This window comes from Pelodiscus sinensis, chromosome 20 (assembly GCF_049634645.1).
Source record: "Pelodiscus sinensis isolate JC-2024 chromosome 20, ASM4963464v1, whole genome shotgun sequence".
Taxonomy (NCBI): Eukaryota; Metazoa; Chordata; order Testudines; family Trionychidae; genus Pelodiscus; species Pelodiscus sinensis.
This window is the reverse complement of record NC_134730.1, coordinates 9,488,278-9,514,181: the sequence shown is the minus strand read 5'-3', so window position 1 is coordinate 9,514,181 and position 25,904 is coordinate 9,488,278. Positions and strand designations below refer to the sequence as shown.

Genomic DNA, 25,904 nt, shown 5'->3' with positions numbered 1-25,904 from the left:
CTCGATGACCTCTCGAGGTCCCTTCCAGGTCTTGTGTTCTATGATTCTGTGATTCTGTGAGGTGTTCACAGTGTCCCCTCTGCATGATTTCATTTTGTCCCACCTAAAGCTGTGGCCAAAGGTCTATCTTGGTGAGGCTGGGGCATGGGTGAAGGTCAATTGGTTAGACCTCAGTCTGAGGGTATGTCTACACTGCAGCATTTTCCTGGAAAAAAGGCCATTTTTCCAGAAAAACTATACTTACGTCCACACTGCTATTGCATACTTTCGACAGAAAGTCAAAAGAACAGAGGGGTGTTTCCAACAGTGGTAAACCTCTTTTTACAAGGAAGGAGCCTTTTTCTGAAAAAGGCGTGTGTGGACGCAGAAGAGGGCGTTCTTTAGAAATCAATCAATGTGGATGCTATCTTTTGAAAAAGCACATTGCTTTTTTGTTGTGCTTTTGCTGTGTGGACGTAGGGTTGCCAGATGGTTGAAACAAAAATACCGAACACTCCCCCCCCCCCCCAAAAAAAAACACCAGGAAAAAATTCTGTTGAAGGGAAAAAAAAGGACTCCAAGACTTATTAAGCAACATAAATAAATAAAATAAAATAAAACAAAACAGCATTGAAACAGCATGTACCCTTTAAGAGTGAGGGCAGGGATAGGAAGCAGTTGAACAGCTGAGCATTGCTTCCCCTTGGTCAGCAGCCATTTTGTGCTGGCAGCCTTGTGGAACCAGGTAAGCATGGGGGCTGGCATTGGGTGGCTGGGGGTGTTGGGAGTCGGGGAGACTTGGGGGGCAGGGAGGCCGGGCACTGAGTGTTTGTAGGGTTGCCAGGTGCCCGGCATTTTCGCCTCCTGGCTGGGGAAAAAAATCAGAAAATACCTGACATTTTAGGTGACATTTATTCTCTGATTTTTTTTACCGGACAAGAGGCGAGAATACTGGACTGTCCAGGTGAATACCGGACACCTGGCAACCCTATGTGGACGCTGTCGTTTGAAATAAGCTTTTCCAGAAGATCTAGACCAGTAGTCACCAACCAATAGATCAGGATCCACTGGCAGATCTTGGAGCCTCTGACGGGGGATCCTACCTGGTTTGGCCAAGAGGCTGTCAAGTACCAGCACTTCAGTTGCCCCTTTCCCCCACTGCTGCACGTCTCCTGCCTTCTGCCTTGGAGCTGTCTCCTCAGGATCCTCCTGCTTGCTGTGCAGGGCAGGGGAGGAAGTGCAGGGGCACTGACATCAAGGTGCCCCCTTTCCCACTCTGTTTTAAATGGGAACACAGCTGTGCATCTAAGTTAAGCGAAACAGTTAACATGGGTGTAGAAGTTCAAAGCTTTACAGCTTTTAAAACAACTCTAGGCATGATTCTGATGTTGATTGCTGTTTCCAATGTACTCATTGAACTAATGGGCACGCTAGCTTTCAGCTCTAAACTTCTCAAGGACCAAAATGTGGTCTAGTGTTTTGTCTGGAGTAGAATATGGGATAGGGCATTCACCTGGGGAGCACAGGGTGGTGGGTTTGAGTACCCTCAGCAGCTCAAGTCCCACACCCACCCCTGTCCACCCTGGGAGCAACCAGCCAGCAAGTGCAGAATAAGGGAGCCACTGAAGGTAGGGAGGTGGAGTGAGGTTCCAGTGAACTTGGGGCTAGGGCTTGAGCCCTTGGAGTACAGGGTGGTGGGCTTGATCCCGCCTTCCCTCTGCCAACCCTGGAGCGTCTGGACAGCCAACAACAGCTGCCCTAGGGATGAACTTGGCTCCCATATTGAAAAAAGCAGGATAAGGGAATATCTGGTGCCAGGGTGGGATCTGGCATGGCTTAGGGGATAAAGCATTCCCCTGGGGAACATAGGGTAGTGGGTTCAAACCCCAACAACCCTGAGAGCAGTGGGATAGCCAACTGGAGCAGCAGACTCAAGGAAAGCTTGCCCTGGCCTCCCATCACTTCTGAAAGCACCTGGCATGTATAGCAGTGGCTCTAAACTTCTAGAGGACAAAAATGTGGCCCAGCATCTTTTAACTGCCAGTGTTATGTATCTGATGTTCTGTGCAGAGTAAAGGTGCTATGGGTACATCTACACTGCATCCCTAGTTCGAACTAGGGATGCAAATGGAGACAATCGAAGTAGTTAATGAAGCGGGAATTTAAATATCCCGCGCTCCATTAACATGATCTCGCCGGCGCACTAGTTCGAATCACAGCTGATTCGAACCAGGAAGTGCGCGCCGGGACGCATTAGTTCGGACTAAAGCCCTTAGTCCGAACTAATGTTACTCCTCATTTTTTGAGGAGTAACTAATGTTACTCCTCATATTTAAATCCCCGCTTCATTAATTACTTCGATTGTCTCCATTTGCATCCCTAGTTCGAACTAGGGATGCAGTGTAGACGTACCCTATGTGAGGAAACCTCCCCACCCCAAACATGAAAAAAAAAGAGGATGGGGAGAGGATGCTCTGAGTAGTGACAGATGGCGGAACAAGGAGCAACGGTCTCAAGTTACAGTGGGGGAGGTCTAGGCTGAATATTATGAAAAACTATTTCCCTAGGAGGGTAGTGAAGCACTGGAATGGGTTCTCTCGGGAGGTGGTGGAATTTCCATCCCTAGAGGTTTTTAAGTCCTGGCTTGACAAAGCCCTGGCTGGGATTATTTACTTAGGGTTCAATCTGCTTTGGGCAGAGGGACTGGACTTGATAACTTCCTGAGGTCTCTTCCAGCCCTAGGATTCTATGATCTTGGAGCCTCTGATGGGAATCCTAAATGGTTTGGCCAAGAGGCTATCAAGTGCCAGCGCTTCAGCTGCCCCTCTCTTCCCCCACTGCTGCACATCTCCCGCCCTCTGCCTTGGAACTGTCTCCTTAGGATCCTCCTGCTTTCTGTGCAGGGTAGGGGAGCAAGAGGAGGGGCATTGATTTCAAGGTGCCCCCTCTCTCACTCTGTATCCTATCTCCGCAGAGCAGAGAGGGGGCACAACAGGACTTGGGATAGAGTTTGCTGGCTGCTTTTAGGAGTGGAACAGGGCCATGGCAAGGGTGAGCCTGCCTTAGCCTCACTGCACCTCCACCCAAGAAGCACCTGAGGTAAGCAGTGTCCAGCTGGAGTCCACATCCCGAAACCCTACCCCAGTCATGAGCCTCCTCCTGAACCACAAACCCCTTCCATAGCCCCAAGTGCCCCTGCATCCACATGCCCTCCCAGACCCTGCACCTACAACCCTCTCCAGCACCCCCAACTGCCTGCCCCAAGCCCAGCTCAGAGCCCCTTTCACACTCCAAATCCTTTAAATCAAGATCAGAGTCTGCACCCAACCCGCCATCCCTGCCTGGTGAAAGTGAGGGAGGATGGGGGAGGTAGGGTGGATGGAGTGAGCACAGGCTGGACCTCAGAGAAGGGGCACATAGGAAGTGGGACAAGGGTATGTGGGTTTGAGGTAGTTCTTGGATTGCACTTGAATACAAAAAGTGATCTCGTACGTAAAAAGGCTGGAGACCCCTGATTTAGACATAGCCTGGATGAGACCGAAGTGGAGAAAGCACATGGAGAAGATGGTGAGAAAAGATGATCTATATCAGCCTTCTTCCTCCCCTCCATGAGGGTTTCCATTCACCATTGGACCTTGGGGTTGGCAGTTTGGCCTTGTCTATATTGCAGGGTTTTGGTTTTTGTGCAAGAAGCTTTTTGTGGAAGAGAACTTCCACAAAAACTTCTTGTGCAAGAGCATGTCTACACCTCAAAAGTGCATCACAAAAGTGATGTGCTTTTGTGCAAGAGAGCCTCCACACTGCATGGATGCTCTTGCACAAGAAAGCGCTGATGACCACTCACAGAATGGCCATCAGAGCATCTGTGCTTTTTCTGATAGGCTCTTTTTGTGCAAGAAACCCCTGCGGAGCATCCACACATGCCTTTTTGCGCAAGAACTGTAGTGTAAAAAAGAGTTATTCATCGTGGGGAGAGGAATAACTCGACCACCAAAGCCCTCTGTTCTGTCAATTTACTGTATTTTTGTGTGTGCAAAAACCCGCTTGAGGTGTGGACACTCTGCTGTTTTTTGGGCCAAAACAGCTGTTTTGGTGCAAAAATCTTGTAATGTAAACATAGCCTTTGAGTCTTGTTAGCTTCCAGTTAGTTCCAGTGGTGAGCCAACCTGCCTGTATCCATCTGGGTCTAGCCTGGAGGTTGTGTCTGCTTGTGCAGACTTCACTACGGTAACACAAGCCTCTGTGTTGTCCAGATCAAGATAGTGTGATGCACCCTGTGTTGGGCTACATTTGATGTCCATTTGGAGAAACAGGCTAGCACAGCAGCTAGTGGCTAGTATGTAGTGGCTAGTATGTAGCATAGTGGCTAGCACAGCATAGTGGCTAGTATGTAGCATAGTGGCTAGTATGTAGTATGTAGCATGTAGCAATGCTCCATGACCTGCCTGGGCTTGTGCGGGTTCCTGAGTAGAGCTTCAGGTGTTGGTGTTTGACCTACAAAACCCTATGTGGCCCAGGACATACCCCCTTGAATGGTCCAATCTCTCCCCATTCTGCCTTAGCTGTGGTCAGTAAGAGGCAGCATCCAAATAGGAGTCCTTATGGAAGCAAAAGTTGTTGTGCTCTCAGCTTTGGGACTGAATCACTCCTTCAGCCCAGGCGGCTCCCAGAGGGGTCACTGCAAAGCTCTCCTGTAGGGGAGGCACTGGAGAACTGAGAGGGGAGACTTTGTCTATTGTGTTCTCACTGCCAGGTGCTGTAACTGTGGCTGGGGTTAGGGAGTGAATAGGAATGGTCTGGGGCTTGCTGCAGCTGTTTATGGGCAGCGGTTTCAATGGATTATCCAGCGGGGTGGCCAAAGCCTTTGGCTAGGTGACTTTTTGGTCTTTCTAATCTGTTCAAGTCAAAACCAATGCGGAAAATACACAAAGAAGGGCCAATGCTAGTGGGAAAGCACCAGGTAATATCTGAAATCCAGACACTCCAAGCAAAGCAGAGATGGCGAAAAACGAGGACTGGTGGATGAGGGCTCAGTTACCTCTAATGTGCATTGGCAGGGTCTGTTTGAAGCACTGGCTCTCCAAGAGAGGAAAGATGGTTTAATGCAGTGTTTCTTAAACGTTTTGAAATCACGGAACACCAAACAATAATAATTTTTTATGAGGAACACTTATGAAAATGTTCTTTTAAAAAAAATTGTCAGACAAAAAAAAGACACAAACAACGAAGAGGTCGCAGCACACCTGCGAGTTGTTCACAGAACACCAGTGTTCCGCAGAACATAGTTTAAGAAACACTGATCTCATGGTTAGGGCACCAGCCCAAGACCTGGGTTCAAGTCTATGCTCTGCCTAAACTTCTTGTGTGACCTTGATCAAGTCACTGTCTCTGTGTGCCTCATTTCCCCACCTGTAAGATGGATTTCTCTGACTGCTCATCAAACTGATGTTCCTCAAACTGATGTTCAGTGGCTAACAGCACTGCCTTGCCTCCCGGGGGGAGGTGAGGATACTGCATTAAAGACTGTCAGGTATTGACATACTGAGGCAATGGGGCCTGCATAACGACCAAAGATAAGAGCAAAACCGCATAGCAGTGCAGAGCAGCATTAGAACTATGGGGTGGTTGAAGTGGGAGCAGAAAACTCTTTCTCTATCTGTGGGTACATCTAGACTGCGGGGTTTTTTCGGGATATCCCAAAAGAACTCTGCTGCATCTAAGGAATGCGTTTGCTCTTCCACTTTTTTTTGCGGAAAAGCAGATGCGCTCTTTTGGAAGCTTTGTCTTCCTTGTTCCATGAGGAAGAAGAGATCTTCCGAAAGAGGAGGTTTTTTCCAAAACTTGGCCAAGTGTAGACTGGCCAAATTTTGGAAAAGCCTCTTGTGACGAAAGTATCGGAAAAAGGTACGCAAATTGCTATTACTAATTTGTGTACCTTTTTCTGAAAAACCATCGTAGTGTAGACATAGCCTGAGGATCAGCCAGGGTCTGCCCCAGCAAAGCCTTACTCTTGGTACCCAACCCTGCCAATGGAGCAGCGTCCCAGACAGATGAAGGCTGGGCTTTGCAGCAGGGGGGAGCCTGCCAATTTCGCAAGAGCTGCCAACAGCCCATTGCAGCCATCCGCTGTGACAGGAATGATTGTGCTAGAGACTGAGGATTCGGGGCCTGTTATTGGTATCTCTAACACAGCAGAGGCCTTTGCTGCCATGGGTCTAGCAAGCAGCACATCTCTGCGGCGGCAGAATCAGAGACTAGCAGTCAAGGGTGAGTGATGGGAGCTCCCATGGTGGAGATTAAGGAGTGAGGCTCCTGTTGTCTCTGTGTTGAGCCTGCTACTGTCAGGGGTGTTCTCTATTTCCCTTTTAACACAGCACTTTTCTGGGGCTGCAATGGCATGCAGCACTCAGGCAGGATGGATTTCTCTGACTGCTCATCAAACTGATGTTCAGTCACAGACATTGCTTTGGGAGGGCTGTCACCACTGGCTCCAGGGCTCTCCCTCTGGAGATTTTGCCAGTCAGCACTGGGGCAAGGTGTCAGACTCTACCCCCTGCACCTCTCTATCCATCTCTGTCCACTCTGGGAATGGCATCTCCCCACATTCCTCCCCTCACACACTCAGGGTGCCCCCGTCTATATTCTGCCCCCACTTTGTGGATAGCTTCGGCCACATATCTGTAGGGAGATTGGGTCTGAGACGGGAGTTGGCAGAGAGAGAACAGCCAGTTGGTGAACAGCAGCTGGAGAGCCTGCCGAGTGTTCTCCTTCTACGCTGACCTGCTTTGCCCTCTGTCAGAGTTAGGGCCTGAAGGGTTCAAAGGGACCGTATCTCAGCCGAAGTGATGGGCACTGACAAGCCTAGAGCCTGAATCATATATTTCTAGGTACAACCAGTGTGTATGGGATAGGGGGATTGGGAGCAATGCTAGAGCATTCACTCCTGACCTGCAGTTCTCCGGCTCTGGGCTTCCCCTTACACCTCACAGCCCTGCTGCTGCCCCTCTCTTGTGGTCAGCTCACCCTGTGTTATTTCAGTGTGATTTGTATTCACTGTTGTAATGCCCTTCCCCCCTGAGCATGCCTCCTCTTGTTAGCAAATCCTACATGTGTGGGTAAATATAGAACGGTGGTGCCCTTTAAGGAAAAGAAACCCAGACAATATTTTGGACTGGAATTAATGTGGTTGGTATTTTCAGCAGACATAAGTAATGTCTCAGTGTCTCGGAAGAAATTCCCTCCTTGTACTGGAGCGTTCAGCTGTTACCGGACAGCTAGACTGGCTATGACTTATGTCTGTAAGAGAGTCAACAACCAGCCAGCCATGTTCTGCAAGATGGAGAAGTATTGTGTAATCATGTTTGAAATGTCACAGGATGTTTAGTGTCTTTGAGTTGTGCTGGGAAGATAAGGGGAGTAGGTACCACGCGCTGCTCAATTCCCTCTCAGCAGCACCTCAGCTCTGAGCAGCTGGTGTTGGCAAAATGGATTTTCAAATATCGAATTGTCAACAAGGCTTCTTCTAACCAGACTCATGGGCTGCCTCATCCACATGGCTGCAGACCCACCCCTCTTCATTTATCTGGGGAGGGTTCAAGGCCAAAAAGAAAACATGCTCTAGTCATGTAACTTTGTGTGAGGGCAGGGGGGTGGGCAGAATTGCCAGGTCCCTGGGTGTGCGGGGGGGTGGGGGGGAGGTCTGGCTCCATGCCCCCAGGTCTCAGGTCGAAGGGGTTGAGCTAGGGGCTGCCCGGAAGATGCCGTGCCCCCTGCCCCAACCAGGAACTGAAAAGCCTACTGATACTGTGTGGGAGGTGCCTGTATCTGTCTGACTGTGATCAATATGAGTGCCTAGTAGCAGTCCAGAAAACCCAAGGGTGACTTGATGGTGGGGAGAATAAGAAGGGAAGGAAGTAGCTTAGTCACTGACTGAGCCTGATGAGAAGTGAGCAGATAAGCAGTTTCCCTTCCTCTGTGCCAGTTATGGGGGTTGCAAAGGTCCCTTCCCTGGCACCCCATTACTGACCACACCTTTGGGGTCAAAGACAAATTTCAGATCAAATGCTGTGGCCCTGCTGTACGTCTGCTGCCATGGTGCCTGGCAGCACTGGGAGATCCACCAGGAGGAAGGAGCAGGGCAGCGATTAGACAAAAGTCCATAACGTAATTAGGAAACATCAACTTCCTTATTACTATCTCCCTTCGCTCACAGGCACCTGCTCCATGCCTTCCCCGGCCATGGCGCTGAATGCTGATCAGCCAACGCTTGGCTAGCCACCGTGCAGAGTGAGGAGACTGCACCTGCTGTGGCTGGGTACTGTGGGGACAGGCAGCTCTGAGGAGTCAACCAGTGGCTCATTGGCGAAGCAATTAAAAAAGCCAAGGCTGGGATTTTCAGAGGTGCTGGAGGGAGTTATGTGACCAAGTAACACTGAATTTTCCAGTGGCATTTGGACTCCTATAGGCTCTTTGGAAAACCCAGCTTAACTAATATGGAACTTTGAAAAAATCACTCTGCATTAGCACCGGTTACACACACCGAAGGGTGTCTGACCTCGGAACCCCTCTTCCTCCACTGTTCTACAACAGAAGTGAGTGCAGCAGCCCACAATGCAATTGGAACTCATGCTGCTCCGTTAATCAATCACTTCTGGCTTTAGCAAACCACCCGGTCTCCTCATCAGTGTGCTGTAGGCATTGTCATTCCGTCTTCTACCCAATCTTCTCAGCGACTCTCTGTGCTCTCAGCCATGCTGCCCTTACCCTGCTTTTGTGTTTCTAGCTGTTACATAAATCTCCCCACCTTTTTCAGAGCAGTCCAAGGAGCACAAAGGGCTGGTCACTTCTCTGCCATGTCTGTGCTTGTACTGTACACAGGGGGGCTGTGTCTAGACTGCATCCCTTTTCCGGAAAAGGGATGTAAATTAGACATATCACAATTGCAAATGAAGCGGGGATTTAAATCTCCCCTGCTTCATTAGCATAAAAATGGCTGCCGCTTTTTTCTGGCTCGGAGCTTTGCCGGAAAAAAGCGCCAGTCTAGACGCGGATCTTTCGGAAAATAAAGCCTTTTCTGAAAGATCCCTTATCCCTCTTAAAATGAAACCCTTGTGCAGAGAGCCAGCAGTGTCCTAACTTACCCCCTTTTCAGAGGTTTAAATGGGACATGAGAAGGCCTTACTGGGTGTCGTGGCTGTTCCCCACTCTGGCACTCCGTGTGCAGAAGATGAGGACCCACAAGAGAGCTTACAAACCTTGCCCCTATAGGCACAGGTTACAAAAAATTTTCCCCCAAAATCACAATACACAGATTTTGGGGAATTGCTGCCACCATCAAGTGCTTTTCTATCCCTAAAAACCAGGGGTGAATACTTGAAATCACCCCCAGGGGTACCCGAAGCTCTTCTGCACCCCAAAGAGCTTGAAAAAAGAAAAGGGAAAAACAAGCTGCAGTTTCTAGTAGCTGATCTCTCAGTCAGAGGCCTGCAGATACCAACAGACACTTTTAAAAAAGTGATTTTTATTACAAAACTAAAGATAAACGACACAATGTAAGATAGTAAATGGGGAGAGGAGGCATAGAATCACACAGAGCAGTTCAAACCAAACCACAAAATAAAGAAAAATTAGCCTGAACATGACTGGATTCGCTTTTCCCTTTTACTTAACTTCTAATTTTCTCTTTTTCAGTCCACTCCCATGCCCTGAGTTCCTGGGAGACATGGTAGTCCTGCCTGGGTTTAAATCATTCTGTCTCTCTCAACTCCTAGGTTATCTCTTCCTGACAAAGAAAGCAGGCAGGGAGCCTATATCCAATTCAACCCTCTATCTTGATTGGTTCTCCCGGCCCCCTGGCCAACAGCTTTGCTAGCTACCTGAGTTTAACCCCTTAGTCACCAGGTGCTGGGCAGCACTCCTCCTATCCATTACACTGGGACATCTACAAAGGGGTGGGTGTATGTCTTAGGACATGTCTATACTAGGGAGCTATTTCCAAATAACTTCCCTTATTTTGAAATAACAAGGTGAGCATCCATACTACCAAACCTGTTATTTCAAAATAATGGACTTGTTATTTGGAAATAATAACTCTTGCTTCTGAAGAGGAATAAACTTATTTTGAAATAGCTATTTTGAGAGTGATTATTTCAAAATAACTTATTTTGAAATAACCTGGTACTGTAGATATAGCCAGAGAGGCCATTTCAGCACTAGCACATTTCCACCACAAGATTGTTCTCTTTGATTTATTATCCAGTGATCTGGGCAGTTCACATTTCAACAACTCTGTTGAGATGCCATCACTTTCCTAGGGAAACTATTTTATGTCCCAGTATTTAGCACGTTTGCTTTTTCCTGGTTCCATTCAATTACTTGGTATATACCCCCCTGAAGCGCTGTAACCTGTTCCCCTCCCTCCATTGTGATGATTAGCATGTCTCATGAGATACAGTAAAATGTGACTGATTGCAATCATTATTTCATAGCACTGTTATGAAAAACTCTGTTAGTTCAGTGATTGACTTTAAAGAATGTCTGCCACTTGGGGGAACTATCAAAAATGGTCAGACTTAATTAATCCTTTGCATAGTTCTATGTGTGCTTTCTTTGCCATTATAGTTGACTAGAAGATTTACCTGGTGTTGCTCTGGTCCTTAACTCAAATAAATTTTGTGTGTCTTCATTTAAATAATTGTTCTGGAGTGGGGCTGGGGATGAATGGTTCAGTATGCAGGCTGCCCTAGAGCGAAGACCACTCCATTCCTCTCTCACTGCAGCAGCTTGGGGCCAGATGAGAAGCAGCTGTTCATGCAGTTGCAGCTGCAGCAGGCACAGCTGGGGGAGGGGTGCATATCCCCCCATTGGAGGACAGATGCACAAACAGATACATAATTTTAAATGTATGGTAGATAGCTGTCCCTTTCTCTACCCCTGCTACCTGCTGGCTCAATGGGGTCCGCATCTCTGGCCCTTGCTGCCCCCTGTGGTCATTCTGCAGAATAACTCTCTCCTACTTGACCCCTCCTTTTCCATTTTATGAGAAAATTGCATTTATAAATTGCATTTATAAAATCAAATTGCAGACACATCCCATTATCCTGGTAATACCAAACCTTGACCTTGCTTTAAGTCCTGATAAGAGGAAGTTGCCTACCAAATTTGGTAGTCCTAGCTCTTACTGTTTAGATGGAGTTCTTGAACAAATGCAATCATGGACAGACAGACACAGATGCACATTTCTAAAATATATATTAAGATTAAGATTATTAAGGCTAGTTAGGAGCTTTCCTCTTGGTATTTAGTGGAGCTGTTTGATTAGTAACAACCCCCCAAAACCTAATCAGCTAACAGTTGTGTTTGGATTCATATTAGTTGGTATCCATGAAGATTCAGTAATTACTGATGAATTTTCACCATGCACAATGACTTTCACCACTGGTAAAAATATCTGCATTACAGCACACATAATTTTTAATCCATGTGTGCAGTGCATTTGTTATTCTTCAATTGCTATTTGATTGTGTAAAACATTGCATCCTTCTAGATAAGAAGCAGAACAAATACCATGGAACTAAGATGATCAATCGCTGCACAAGTAGCTGTGACCCAGTATTCAAAGTGAATTGTTCACCCACCAATAGTCTGAGAATGGGTATCGAAAGTGTATTCAGTGAGAGTGAATACAATTCATCCCATTGTAGAGGGCAAGCACAAAGGCTATATAAAATAGGTTCATTTTGCACCTATTCTGGTGGTGCATAGACCTTGAGCTTGCTCTTCTCCTGAGGGATGAATTTCACCCTAACTTCAAAAGCAGCTACTTTCACAATGCACATTGTTGCATTGATGTGTGTGACCTTCTCTAATCACTAAGCTGTTCCTCCTGCTTCTGTCAGACTGTGATGCTATAGCTCAGGGAAAGAAAATGCAGGAAAATTGCAGGTTATCTTTTGGGGAAATCAGTACAACACCATTAGCTAACCTGCGAGCTGTGGTATGTGCCTTTGTGGGAGAGCTTCTAAAGCTGCCCTGTGTGCTCTGCCAACATCATGGGTCACAGAGGGTAGGCGTGAGCAGCCTCTCTGTGGGGACTTGAGACTGAAGTGGAGGAAGCAAAGTATTGACTCCCTCCCTTAGCCACCACCAGGAAAGATCTCATGCAGATCACTTTCCCCTCCCCACAAAGCAAAGAGGAAACCAGGTACTAAACTGCAACACAACAGTGTCTGGCTGTGTCTAGACTGGCCAGTTTTTCCGGAAAATCAGCCGCTTTTCCAGAAAAACTTGCCAGCTGTCTACACTGGCCGCTTGAATTTCCGCAAAAGCACTGACGATCTCATGTAAGATTGTCAGGGTTCTTGCGGAAATACTATGCTGCTCCCGTTCGTGAAAAAGTCCTTTTGCGCAAAAGGGCCAGTGTAGACAGCTCAGATTTGTTTTCCGCAAAAAAGCCCCAATCACAAAAATGGCAATTGGGGCTTTTTTGTGGAAAAGCACGTCTAGATTGGCCACGGACGCTTTTCCGCAAAAAGTGCTTTTGCGGGAAAGAGTCCGTGCCAATCTAGACGCTCTGTTCCGAAAATGTTTTTAACGGAAAACTTTTGCGTTAAAAGCATTTCCGGAAAATCATGCCAGTCTAGACGTAGCCTATGAGTCAGAGTTTGTTCCCTGCTCTGAGTCTGGGGTGCACAACTCTCCACTGCCCTTTGCATAGGACTTGTGGGTGACTCCACATTGGATCCCTGCATAAAGAGATGCCAAACATTTGCCTGAGGACGTCCCTTTGGGTGCCTACAATGAACTCCAGCACTAGTACACAGACGTGCTAGTTCTGCTTGAGCTAGCATGTTAAATGTAGCAACATGGCCAGGCCAGCCTGGACAGCAGCTCTTTTTAGCCACCTGTGAATGGTCTTGCCAAACCTGCTGGGTATGTAATTGGGCCACTAACCTGTGCCACCGTCTCTGCTGCTACAGCTTCACGGCTATTTTAGCACTCTCACTGGAGCAGAGGTAGCACATGTCTGTCTCTCCGAGCTGGGAAGCAGGCACCCAGCAGCAGTGCAGAGGTACCTTTATGAGATACATTCCTGGCTGGTAAACAAGTTCTGCCTGCTCCAGTTGCTGTGCAGAAATGCCACTTGTGTTACTTGATTTGCTCTTCCCTTGTCAGCGCAGCTGAGCATCAGTGCTGCAGGTGGCCAGAATTGTGCGTTAGGTGTAGGGCAAATTAGTCCTGGCTCTTGCATTTCAAGAAAGCAGATTCAGCAGTTTTTCTCCCTCTTTTTTTAATGAGACACACTTTTCAAGAGCCATATTAACCACTGCCAAGAAATGTCCAATATTTCTTGTTCTCTTTCTTAAGCTGCTGATACAAAACCAAAAGAACCAGAGAGCCCTCAGCAAAGGGGGAGGTTCAAATTTTGCCAGTTAGAGACACAGCAGGGATGTGTCCCTCAGCCTTTCACTTTTTGGTTGGGAAAGTGCTGCATGTTACAATTATCCAGGGAAGGGGATTTGTTTGTTTTTAATATCTAATTTTTCATCCTTTTTTTCTTTTTAAAAGGAACAAATCTCCCCTCACTTTCTCAGGCTTTAGCTACACTACGCGCTTTGCTGGAAGAAGCGATGCAAATGAAGCACAGAGTAGCAAGAGGTTTTTGTGCAAAAACAAGCAGTGTGGACGTTTCCTATTTGCACAAAACCCCCTTTTTGCACGAGATCCTTATGACTCTCCCTGGGAGGAGTTTTTGCACAAAAGAGAAATGTCCACACTGCTTGTTTTTGTGCAAAAACTTCTTGTGCAAAAATGGACTGGAAGAGATTATGCAAATGAAGTGTGAGAAAATGTTAATCCTTGCTTAATTTGCATTGCTTCTTCCAGCAAAGCACGTAGTGTAGCTGTAGCCTGACAGAGGAGTCTACCAAAATGAGCCTTGAAATCTCTCAAAAATGTGAAAAACGTGGATCTGTATAATCACACTTGATGAATATATTAAATCAGCACTGTAGCTCAGGGGGAATGAGGTGATAGCTCTGACACTAGACAAGTCTTAGAAGGTATGGATTCAGTCCTCTGCTCTGCCACAAACTTCTTATGTGACCGTGGGCAAGTCACTTCATTGCTCTGGTCGACAGTTTCTTGTCTGTATATTGGAGATAATAACTTTTTCTATTTAGAGTGGAAGCACTCTCCATGGGAACAGGCTGCCTTTTGGTTTGCACAGTGGGGCTGGGGGCTCTAAGCACTATATAATCATAATAATAAAAAATATAGATTTACTTCTTCCTGCTGGAACTGGTAGCCCAGGGCTCGATTCAGACAAGTGGTAACATAGAAATGGAAAGCACCCTTGTTCCTTTCCTGGATAAAGCAAAGCCTCCTGGCCCATCCAGGTAGAGGTAGGAAGCGTGCAGCAAGGTGTCCTACGCCATCCTGCCCAAAGAGCCAGCCCACGCTCTGTTCAAAGGGGATGATCTGGAACTCACTTATATCCAACCACACTAAGCAGCTGTTGCTTACAGGAAGATTCTGATAGACTGCAGAGCCCAATGAAATTAAGTGTATGGGGAGAAAGAAGAGCTTAAAACTTGGCTGCAAGTTGATTTGATTTTCAGAGGCGTTCTCATCAAATAGTCTGCCTGCCAGTGGGTGTTGTTCTCACTGCCCAGGACCTGGGAACTCATCCAGGTTTTGGTTTATACAGTTCTAATACACACACAGAGAAGGCATCTGCAAACAGTGGCTGCCCCGCCCTGCAGTCTCGCCATCATCTTGCAATTGGAGATGTGTGTGTGCCATGCAGTGAAATGCCTGCTGCCTACTTGCCCTCTTTAATCTGCCACTCATGCCAATGCCATTCCCAGAAGCCCTTTCTCAAGCTGGTGGAGTTTTCAGAAGTTATGTTTCAATCCTAGTGGGTTAAACTCTCAACATGTCTCCTGAAAAAGCCAGGCTGCTGGGAGCTGTACTTGCAGAAATGACCTCCCCTTGTTGGGAAGGGCAACTGGGTCCCTGATAGTGGAAAAGGTGGGCAGGGAGCAAATCAGGTGCTTTCCTTGTGTGGTTTATAGCAGCATGCAAGATGTTGTATAAAAGAAAGGGAGACTCAGCCCCTTGTTCTGAGGAATTGATCACCTAAACAACATGGATGTAGCACGAGCTTTGGGTGAGCCCCGTGAAGACAGATTCTCAAAGGAGCTCAGCACCAGTGTGCACCCAACCATGCTGCCACAGTAGGAAACCTGGACTCATATTTTGCTGCCTATGTCTTAGCGCAACTCATTGGAAAACCCAGTCCCATAATGTCTCCATGCCTCAGTTACCCTATCTGCAAAACAGGCCAAATTCTGACCTGCTTCAGAGGAGGGGGAGGAATGAAGAGAGAAAATCTTTAATGTTCCCAAGGCTTCCTGGTGATGGGTTAGGGATGTAGAAATCCCCCATCAATAAATATGTAAGCAGGGCCTGGATCAATGCGTCCACTGCAGCCAGCTAGAATGGGAAAGGAATCCTGGATGTGGTTATGCTCACTCAGTAGCTTAGCCCTGCAAAGTATTCAACTATTGTTATGTAAATACAGTTCACTTAGTTGCTTAGGCGTGATAGATATTTGATTTAGAATGGTATTTTGCATATTTTAACCAATTTGGCTGTTGTAGAGTCACAAACCGTGTTAACCCTAAATGCAGGAATTGTAAAATATGACTACCAATGCTTGCAGGAGAGACACTATCACTGTAAAGAATCTCGGATGGACAGGGCTTTCTCTTCCAGACCCTGTGAAGTCAACTGGGGGGAAGGGCAGAGCTCTGAACCAGCAGGCTACCTGCCCTCCAGGCATGAGCTGTAAGACTGGTTCAACCTGTTTCTCTCCCTGCTCCACTTGTTCTAATGATAGAACTAACACAGATTCCATAAGGAGTCTCATTATAATTTTAAAATTATTCCAGCGGATGCTGGAATCTTTGGGTTGGAGTGTGCTGTGCTGCAGGCCAAGAGCTGAAATCACTAAGAAGCTTAAATCACAGAAACCTGAAATCACAAAGACCTGAAATCACTAGGTTTGGCCTAGAGCTAAATCCAACATGAGGCCAGAAGCTGGCAGGCAGGTGGGCGGCTGACAGGCAGGTGGTGGGAGCAGTGGCAGGTGGCTAGTGGGGTGGCTGGCCGGTGGGAGCAGTGGCTGGCAGGAGCAAGTGGGAGTAGTGGCTAGTGGGGTGGCTGGCTGGTGGGAGCAGAAGCTGGCAGGAGCAAGTGGGAGCAGCGGCTGGCAGGGTAGGTGGCTGGCAGGAGCAGCAGCTGGCAGAAGGAAGTGGGAGCAGTGGCCAGCAGGGTAGCTGCCAGACGGTTGGCAGAAGCCGCAGCAGGAGGCCAGCGGGAGCAGTGGTGAGTGGCTAGTGGAGTGGGTAAGATGAATCCTTCCCCCACTCAGGGTGGGAGGTGAACTCTGATCTGCCCTTACCAAGGGCAGTGTCTCTAAGGGGGGTGCAGAGAAGGGTTGGGCATGGGAATGGGTCACTTACATGGCTGGATTTGTGAGCCTGAGAGGCAAAGGACATTGCACAGCCTAGCTCAGCTGGGATGTTTATCCGTGGGTTGGTTATGAACCCTGTTTGTGGTGTTTTTCTAAATGTCACACTACTTCTCTACCTCTTTCGTTAAAAGTTTCTCAGATGCTATGCTGCGAGTGGGGAAGCATTGTCTCTCAGGGTATGTCTACACTGCCACCCTAGTTTGAACTGGGGTGGCTAATGTAGTCATTCTAACTTGCAAATGAAGCCCGGGATTAAAATATCCTGGGCTTTATTTGCATGTTCCCAGGCGCCGCCATTTTAAAATGTCCGGTAGTTCGAACTCCCTGCCCGCGGCTACACGCGGCATGGGCTAGGTAGTTCAAATTAAAGCTCCTAATTCGAACTACCATTACTCCTCCTGCAATGAGGTGCCCAGGGGTGTGTGTGAATTTCCCAGGTTACTGGGTGGGGGCTTCAGCCAGTTCTGTGTGGGATGGATGAAAAGGCCCCTAGCTATTGAATCCGGCCCTGGCTACTGTGGTTGTTACTTGACAGAAAGGTTACAAATGTAATAAGCAAATCGGTGCAGCAGAGGTCAGATCTCCAGAGTGTGAAGCTATAGGTACTTATCTACAGGTATTTCCCCTCCCCGCCTGTCCTCTCCTCTACCAGAGCTGACGTCTTGTGTAGCTTTCTTAAGTCACCCACCAGGCAGAGCAAAGGAGCCAGCTGGGTTTGTTCTTCCTTTGGGAAAGAGGTTGCATTACAGCCATTTCCTTTAATGTGCTTAAAACTACCCCTCTCATCCACCTGCCCCAACTTTACCTCCTTGGTTAAGGGCTTTAAACAGGCATCCTGGGCCCTTTGCCTCTGTTGCTGACAGACAGACTCTTTGGCTACGTCTAGACTGGCATGATTTTCCGGAAACGCTTTTAACGGAAAAGTTTTCCATTAAAAGCATTTTCGGAAAAAAGCGTCTAGATTGGCACGGACGCTTTTCCGCAAAAGCACTTTTTGCGGAAAAGCGTCTGTGATCAATCTAGACACGCTTTTGCGCAAAAAAGCCCCGATCGCCATTTTCGCGATCGGGGCTTTTTTGCGCAAAACAAATCTCAGCTGTCTACACTGGCCCTTTTGTGCAAAAGTTTTGCGCAAAAGGGACTTTTGCCCGAACGGGAGCAGCATAGTATTTCCGCAAAAAGCACTGATTTCTTACAGTAGGAAGTCAGTGCTTTTGCGGAAATTCAAGCGGCCAGTGTAGACGCTGACAAATTTTTCCGGAAAAGTGGCTGATTTTCTGGAAAAACTGGCCAGTCTAGACACAGTCTTTATCTTTGTAGGGGGACAGCTCTGCTGCTCTGCCTAAGCCTTGCAAGTTACCATTTCAATTTCAGATGAACTGCAATGCTAATTGGACCCCTCTCATTAAACAAATGCAATCTAGTCATAAAACAAGGGGGCAGCCCAATGCTGAGTGGCAGCCGGAGCGGCAGCAGCTGTGAATCATCTGGACTGATGAGCTATTGCATTTTCAAGCAGTATTCCCCTCTGACAAATCCCTCTCAGCTGAGGTTTTTTACCCTCCCACTCCCACCCCAGAGACACATAAAAGTGTGGTGGCTGCAATCCATCTTCATCTTCTCTGGCTGCTGTTATGTCTACATTTACCGTTATCTCCCACTCTGAACTAGCTCACTGTGTTCTAAATTCCTGACCTCACCAGCACTGCCATAAAACAGAGCTTCTCCCAAATGCTTAATACGGTAAAGAAGAGCAACTTTTCTCCTTTCTGCCTGTGTCCTCCTCTCCATTGTGATTTGTGCCTGTGACCTTGGGCCTTTGCAGGTATGAAGAAATCATTTTTTAAGGAGTACAGGATCTTTCAAAAAAGGCTTTTCTTTTCAAAAGAACCACGTCTAGACCATGGTTTCACTTTCGAAATAGTGATTTTTGAAAAAATGCCGTGATGTGATTATGCAAATGGAGCACAGGAAATTCAAATCCCAGCTTCATTTACAATTTTGATATGTCTAATTTACATCCCTCTTTCGAAAGAGGGATGTAGTTTAGATGTACCCTATGTGGTATCTGGGCATTGAATTAATGCTATGAATTTTGGCTCTAGGCAGTTCTTTAGGTGGTTTAGACTATGCGGTTTTTTGTAACAAATCCAAAGCTTCAGCACAGGCTAGCCCTTGTGAAAATAAGCATGCAATGCAACTTAGACTACACATGAATCCCTGCCACACTGAATTTGCAGTTCACAGATTCCGAGGTCAGAAAGGAGCACTGTGATCATGTAGTCTGACCTCCTGCTGAGTACAGACCAGAGGAGTTCCATGAATTCATTCCTGTTTGAACTAGACCTAAACCATCCAATCTTTATTTTAAAATTACCAGTGAAGGAGCCAGTCCTTGGAAACTATCCCAGTGGTTAAATTTGTGCCTTTTTTTTTAGTCTGGTAATCCATTTTCTCCCTCAAAATGTCTTTTGTGCATCCCCATGCAGTCATGTTTTTGCACATGCAAATGTTTTGCAGGTGTGACAGGTTCTGCTGTTTGCAAATGTGGCCCTGTGGGTACATTTTCAGAGCTGCAAGATGCCTGAGACTTGTCACACCCACTGATTTCAACAGAAGAGGTACAGCTGCATCCTCATACAGTTAATGCATTGAGCAATCAGGGTGAGGTGTCTGGGTCAAACCCACAGAAGATAGGTATTATTTTTCTGAAGTACTTTTTTGCTTTTCTGAGTCCAATTTAAAAAACCGCTATAATACAATGTGTATAAATGCACAAAATCTCATTCAAAGGCACGTGACACGTCTTGGAGTGAGCATCGGGACTCAGTAACAGCTTTACAATGGCTGGTAATGGTTATCTTGTAAATCCCCCTTAAGGACTTTGTATAGTGTCATGTACTCACTAGGCTGTTTGGGAGCAAACATTTTATCAAGTGGATCTGTAGAGGCTTCATACAGTACAGATTACTGCCTGCAGTCTGATGACTGTGATGGCTCTTTCACGGTTATTATCTGTTGTATTAACGAGACTCACTAAAGGGCTTATGTTCAGCAAAATAACTTATAAATGCTCTCTTCTTAGTCCTGATCATTGACTTCCAAATCTGTCTCCATCATGTGACGTGCCATCCCAGGAGGGATATCAGCATATATGGGAATATTATACAGGATTATATTATTATGTCCTACAAAACTCAGGTGGAAGGGGAGAAGTGGAGCATATAAATTAATGAAAAATCTGGGGGTGCAAACCAGGTACTGGGGGAGCATCAGCCTCCTTTCTCTATTGCAAATTATGTCCCTGCACCATCCTAGTGTATGATCATGCCCCCAGTAAGCCTGTTGCTCACTTACTGCTAGAAGAGTTCTCCTTAACCTCAGGCTGCTCAGGTCTTGTGGCTGAGGCTTGAGTCAGAAGAAAGCATGGGGAAGTATGGCAAGGTGCCAGCTTATTGTTTCCTTGTAAAATTGCACACACAGAAGCAGGCAGGGCATTGTCCCCACCTCGATGAATGGGATTTGTCTGTTGTTCGATGGGACCAATAGTACAGGCAGCATCGGTCAGTTTTGTCCTCTCCCTGCAGTTAAAGAGAGCGAGCTGCTGCAGGGTATATCCTGGCTTTGGCCTGCATGTTGGTCACCTCTCCTCATCCTCAAATAGGCAGCTGAATGACATTGCTGTTCCTCCCCCAGACAGGCTCCGCAGAGCCAGCAGCGCTGCTGTGTTGTTGTCAGTAATATGAGCGCATGTGAGACGTGACCGGCACAAGAGGCATGTACAGTACACACCAAGGGGCGAGTTTTGTAGAAGACAGGGATGGGGCAAGGGGAGGAGAAATTGGAGTGATGCTGAAGCCAAGATGCCACAGAGATCTTAGGTTTCTGTTTCTGTTTACAAATGGACACGATATGCATAACTCAGATATCCATCTGTGATGCTCAGTGTATCTTTATGGGCCCAGCACCCTCTGTTAGCCTCCTGCTGCTCTGTTAATGAAATGTGAGGTACGTTTTAAAACATATCCAAGTGTGGAGTACAGGAGATAAGCTGAGCAGAGCTACTTAGCTTTGTTTGGGTGTTTTTTTTAACCATCACGGTGTGAACTGAAATGAGATGAAATAGGAATTTATTCCCCTTCCACTGGCTCCCTAGCAGGGACCGCAGGTCACTAAGGGCACATCTACACAGCAGGGCTAAAGCCGAAATAAGCTACACCACTTGAGCTACATCAATTGCATAGCTGAAGTCGAAATAGATTATTTTGGCTTTTGGCAAAGTCTACACAGCAGGAAGACCGAGAGAGCACCCTTCCTTCGACTTCTCTTACTCCTCGTACAATGAGGGTTACAGGAGTTGGAGTAAGGAGTCCTCCATCTCTACATTATTTTGACATTATGTTGAAATAACTGCTTGTAGTCCAGATTATTTTGGAATAACTGACATTATTCCAAAATAGCGCTACTGCGTAGATGTACCCTAAAAGATGAAAAGACAAGGATAGAAATAAGGTGCTTTAGCCCCTTGCCTGGTGGATCTAGAATAGGGATGGTCAATGATTTTTGATGGAGTCAACACAGATAAAAAGAATAAAAGGAAATACCTAAGAAATCAGTGTAATTGACCAGTGGAACTCACTGCTGCAGGATACTAGTGAGGGAATAACATGGTGATATTTTTTAACGTGCATGAGAATAGACTCCACAGTCACAAGGGCTATCGTCCCAGCCTCTAAACTTCAGCTGAGGTTAGGAAACATTTCTCCCCTCTACAGTAACAGCATTACTCACTGAGGTAATGTTCAGATGGGGCTGGTTTTAGAGGCTTCCTGTAGAGCTTCCAAGACAGGTTGCTGTTGGGCAGGATGGATGGGTGAGGCAACATTTCCAAAACCACCCAAGTGGCTTAGAACGCTATGTTCCAAGTTCAAAAGTGACTTAGGAACCTAAGTCCATCAGATTTGAATTGTTCATGAATTGAAGATATTTAAAGGTATTTAGGTGCCTAAAGGTGCAGATAGCTACCTAGCAGGGTGCTCAACCTGCTTAGGCATTTCTGGAAATCCTACTGAAAAGCCTGTATGCTTCTTCAGATGCCTAAATCCCTTTGTGAATCTGGGTATGTCACTTTTGAAAATGGCATTTAGGCTCTTAAATCATGTAAATGCTGCCCTTGGGCTTTTTTTGTTTGCCAAAATAAGCAGAGCAGGAGCAAGAGAAATCAGTCCTTAACATTGCCACAAACCGTTTTCTCCTTCAGACTCCAGCTGGCTGCCCAGAGTGCACCTGATTCTGCAAGATAGCAACTCCTCCAGGGCAATCCATCAGGCAATACTGCATCAAGCCAAGCATGGGGAGCAGTCTCTTGGTGTTTGCCAAGGGCCACATGGTGGAATGCTGTGTCCAGGTTGACCCAGCTGGACCTGTCTCTGCTCTGAGTGAGGTTTTGCCAAGTCAATATCCAAACAGCTACAGGGAAGAGGAGGATGGATTTCTGTACAGAAACTAGTGCACCCGAATAAAGCAGGACCTGAGTTCCTGCCCTCTCCATCCCTTCCCTCCATCAGTCTGCTTGATTATTCTAGAAAGCAGCATCTCCTGATGCACATAAGCAAAGATGGCCCATTATGTCAAGCTGTGCCCTGGCTATGCAACAGGAATACACGACTTCTAGGCTGAAACCACCAAACTCGTGTTTGTGACCAAATTAACATTTGAATCCAGGTTTATAAGGCTTCCTGTGGAGCTTCCAACCCCATAGCCTGTCAGTGCTCACTACATAAACAGCAGCAGGAGTACAGGTAAGAGTCTCTTCCAGCCCTATGCTTCTATGACCTGATACCTGACAGCTGAGGTGCATTCCTCATGTGACCCAGGGCTGAAATAGCCAGGGAGCCAGGACTGGGGTACACTGTCAAGGCTGTTGGCAGAGAGCCTAGGTCTGGAAGAGCAGGATGTGGGGAGTGCAGCCATGACTGAGGTTTGTTGGCACAGCCAGGGGTCGCTGTGGGCCAGGATTTAGATGCAGGGGCAGGCATGTGTAGGGAAGGCAACTTTCATGTGATCATCTCCCCCACTTCCCCCCCCAGGCAAGTGCTAACAATCCAGCACTTTCCCGGTCCCAGGACTGTGCCTCTGACCACCAAGCCCTGCTCTAGCCTCTCTCCTGCTCTTTGTGTGCCTGCAGTGATGGGCGCGCTGGAGTCCAGAGGGGTGCTACGGAAGATGAGCGACATGCTGGAGATGATGGTGAAGAGGATGGACGTGCTAGCCAGGCTGGAGAACAGCACTGACTTCCGGAAAGGGGAGGAGGCCCGTTTTCTTCTGGACAGGTCAGTGGCAGCGGGACTGGAGCCAGCTGGGATCAGGTAGACCCTTTCTCCACAGCCACCCGGCTCCATTTACAAGAGAGGAGCTCATTGATTGCACACTGAAAGGGCTGAGCCCTGCAGGATGCTGAGTGCCACCCTCCCCCCATCCCATGCTGTCTATGAGAGTTGGGCATGCTTCGTTTTCTGGGGCGGCTGCTGCTAGTAGCAGTGCTGCTGTTCTCATGTGGAGGCTCAGCACATTCCCTGCCCCAGTCTCTCGAACTGGGAGCATTTCTCTGGTGCAGAGCTATTGCTGCCACGATGTAGCCACGTGAACCAGACATACTCACTACCTGGTGCTGGAGGGATGTAGCCTCCTGATTCAGTGGGTGCACTGAACGGCCAAGGGACATGGGTCATTGAAGAACCCCTCTCGCCCCCAGCTTTGCAACCCTGGTGTATGGGCCTGCAGCACCACTCAACTTGGCCCATGCCTCTGTCATGGCAGAGCAGCAGCCAAGCCAAGTCTGAGTGGGGCTGTGACCTCATGTGCCAGGTAGCAATGACTGGAGGAGGGAGCCAGGCCCTGCCCATGAGACAGAGCTGCCACAGTCGGGTGAGTGCAGGATGGGCTTGATTTCCAACCTGCTTCTCCCAGGACCACCCTGCTGCATCGGGGATACATCTACCTGCAGGATTTTTACGCAAAACCCCCCAGAGCATCCACACTTCAAGTGCATTTTTGCGCAAGAAAATTGATAGTAAATCGAAAGAACAGAGGGGCTTTTGCAGTATAGGTACTTCTCTTTCTACAAAGAGGATTTTGTGCCAGAGTTCTTGCACAAAAAGGTGTGTGTGGATGGGCAACACGGGGTTTTTGCAAAAAAAGAACCAATCGAAAAAAGCACAGGTGCTCTGGTGGCTATTCTGTGAATAGCAATCAGAGCTTTCTTTCAAGAGAGCGTCCAGGGAGTCTGGATGCTCTCTTGTGCAAAAGCGCATTGCTTTTGCGATGCACTTTTGTAGTGTGGATGCGCTCTTGTGCAAGAAGTTTTTGTGAAAGATCTCTTCTGCAAAAAGCTTCTTGCACAAGAAGCCTGCAGTGTAGATATAGCCTGGTCCAGGAGAAGTGTATGAAACAAAATACAGGACTATGTAGCACTTTAAAGACTAACAAGATGGTTTATTAGATGATGAGCTTTCGTGGGCCAGACCCAGTTCCTCAGATCAAATAGTGGAAGAAAATAGTCACAACCATATATACCAAAGGAGAAGTGTATGTTTGTCAGTTTTTGCACCCTTGGTTCCATGCTTTCTGTGACTCCACGCTGAAGCTTCCTTTGCATGGTGTGGAACTCCGTGGTCTGGGGTTCTGTGAAGGTGTTAGAACTCTCTTGGTTTTTGATTCCATTAAACTATTGTGAATGTTGTGAATACATTTCTCTCCTCCCTCCTTTATTTAAATTAGAGCTAAACCTAAAACAGACTCCCTGTATATGAAACTTATATGGCCATCATCATCCTAACGTCAAAGTGCATTTATCCTCACCACATCTCTGTTAAGTAGGGCAATAGAAAGGATGAATTAGAGTTATAGGGCTGGTTTAGAAGAGGGGAGACCTGTGCCCTAATACAGTAAATCAAAAGAACAGAGGGGCTTTTGTGGTGTAAGTAATCTTCAGCAAATCGCTTAGCAGCCCTGTGACTCAGTTCCCCACCTGTACCAAGGGGATAATAGTACAGTTGCATCTCACAGGTGTGCTGTGAGAAGTCCATTAAAGATGGTGATGAAGGTCATATAAATTAGGAGCTGTTATAACTGAGATGCAAAGAGGCTGAGGGTATGTCTACACTACCACCCTAGTTCTAACTAGGGTGGTTAATGTAGTCAATCGAAGTTGCAAATGAAGCCCGGGATTTAAATATCCCGGGCTTCGTTTGCATCTTGCCGGGCGCTGCCATTTTTAAATCCCCGGTAGTTCGGACTCCGTGCCCTCAGCTACACGTGGCACGGAGTAGGTAGTTCAAATTAAGAACGAGGAGTAACGGTAGTTCGAATTAGCCTAATTCGAACTACCTACTCCGTGCCGCGTGTAGCCGTGGGCACGGAGTCCGAACTACCGGGGATTTAAAAATGGCGGCGCCCGGCAAGATGTCTGGAACAATAGCCCTCTATAGGCCAAAGACATGCCTGGAGTGATGACTCATACCTAGGGGCTACCAGCAGGGAACACAGGGATAGGCCATGGGCCAGGTGACCTGCTGTAGCCAAGAAGAGACCAGGAAGGAGGGATAAATAGGCCATGTGGCTGACTCCATCTTGGTACTCAGCTCAGCACTTCATCCCAGAGGCAGCAGTGCAGGGATCGAAGGGCCGGAAAGAACTGTGGTCCCATCCTGACCTAGGATGCATAACAAGGGCTTTTAAGCCAGCAGCTATAACATCTCTGCTAGAGCCTGCATCAAGAACTGGGAGAGTCGATGCATGTAATGTATGATACTTTAGCAACCTTACTCTCATGCTTTTCTTTCTTGTAGCAATAAACCTTTAGATGTAGGATGCTAAAGGAGTGGCTCAGCGTGATTTGTGAGTAAGATCCAGAGGGTAAATTGACCGGGGATCTATGGCTGGTTTCTTGGAACCGGACAGAACTTGTTCGGGGTAGGTGAGATTGGGTTCTAAGACCCCTCACCTGTGTATGAGGCCCAAGGCCATCTGGGGCACGGATATTGCTGGGGTGTTGGGGGGGTTTTGCTCGTGAGGCTTCAGGCAGGCTGCTGAAGCGCTCTGTGGGACTGCTTTGGGGCCTGTTTGGAAAGGTCACCAGTCTGGAGGCTGTAAGGAGCCCCGAATTTGAGTAATTCACCCTGAGCAGACGCCCTCAGCTGTGCCCAGAGCGGCCCGGTCCATCACACCCCCACCAGCACCCTACCTCAGCTAAATCCCCACCAGAACCCTGACCCTCTCCCCTGGCCAGACACCCACCAGCACCCTGTCCCCTGGCCAGACTCTCACCAGCACCCCGCTCTTGCACCCTCTCCTCTAGCCAGAACCCCACCAGCACTCTGCTCCCTCC

At 47.5% G+C, this 25,904-nt stretch overlaps 1 protein-coding gene across 1 annotated transcript in view; it reads left to right on the top strand.

Moving 5' to 3' along the window:
- MGAT5B (alpha-1,6-mannosylglycoprotein 6-beta-N-acetylglucosaminyltransferase B) overlaps window positions 1–25,904 on the top strand; it is a 260,018-nt gene that overhangs the window by 60,645 nt on the left and 173,469 nt on the right. Inside the window, exon 3 of the mRNA XM_006135747.4 lies at window positions 22,704–22,848. Coding sequence (XP_006135809.1) covers window positions 22,704–22,848 — 145 coding nt within the window. The remainder of the gene's footprint in view (window positions 1–22,703; window positions 22,849–25,904) is intronic.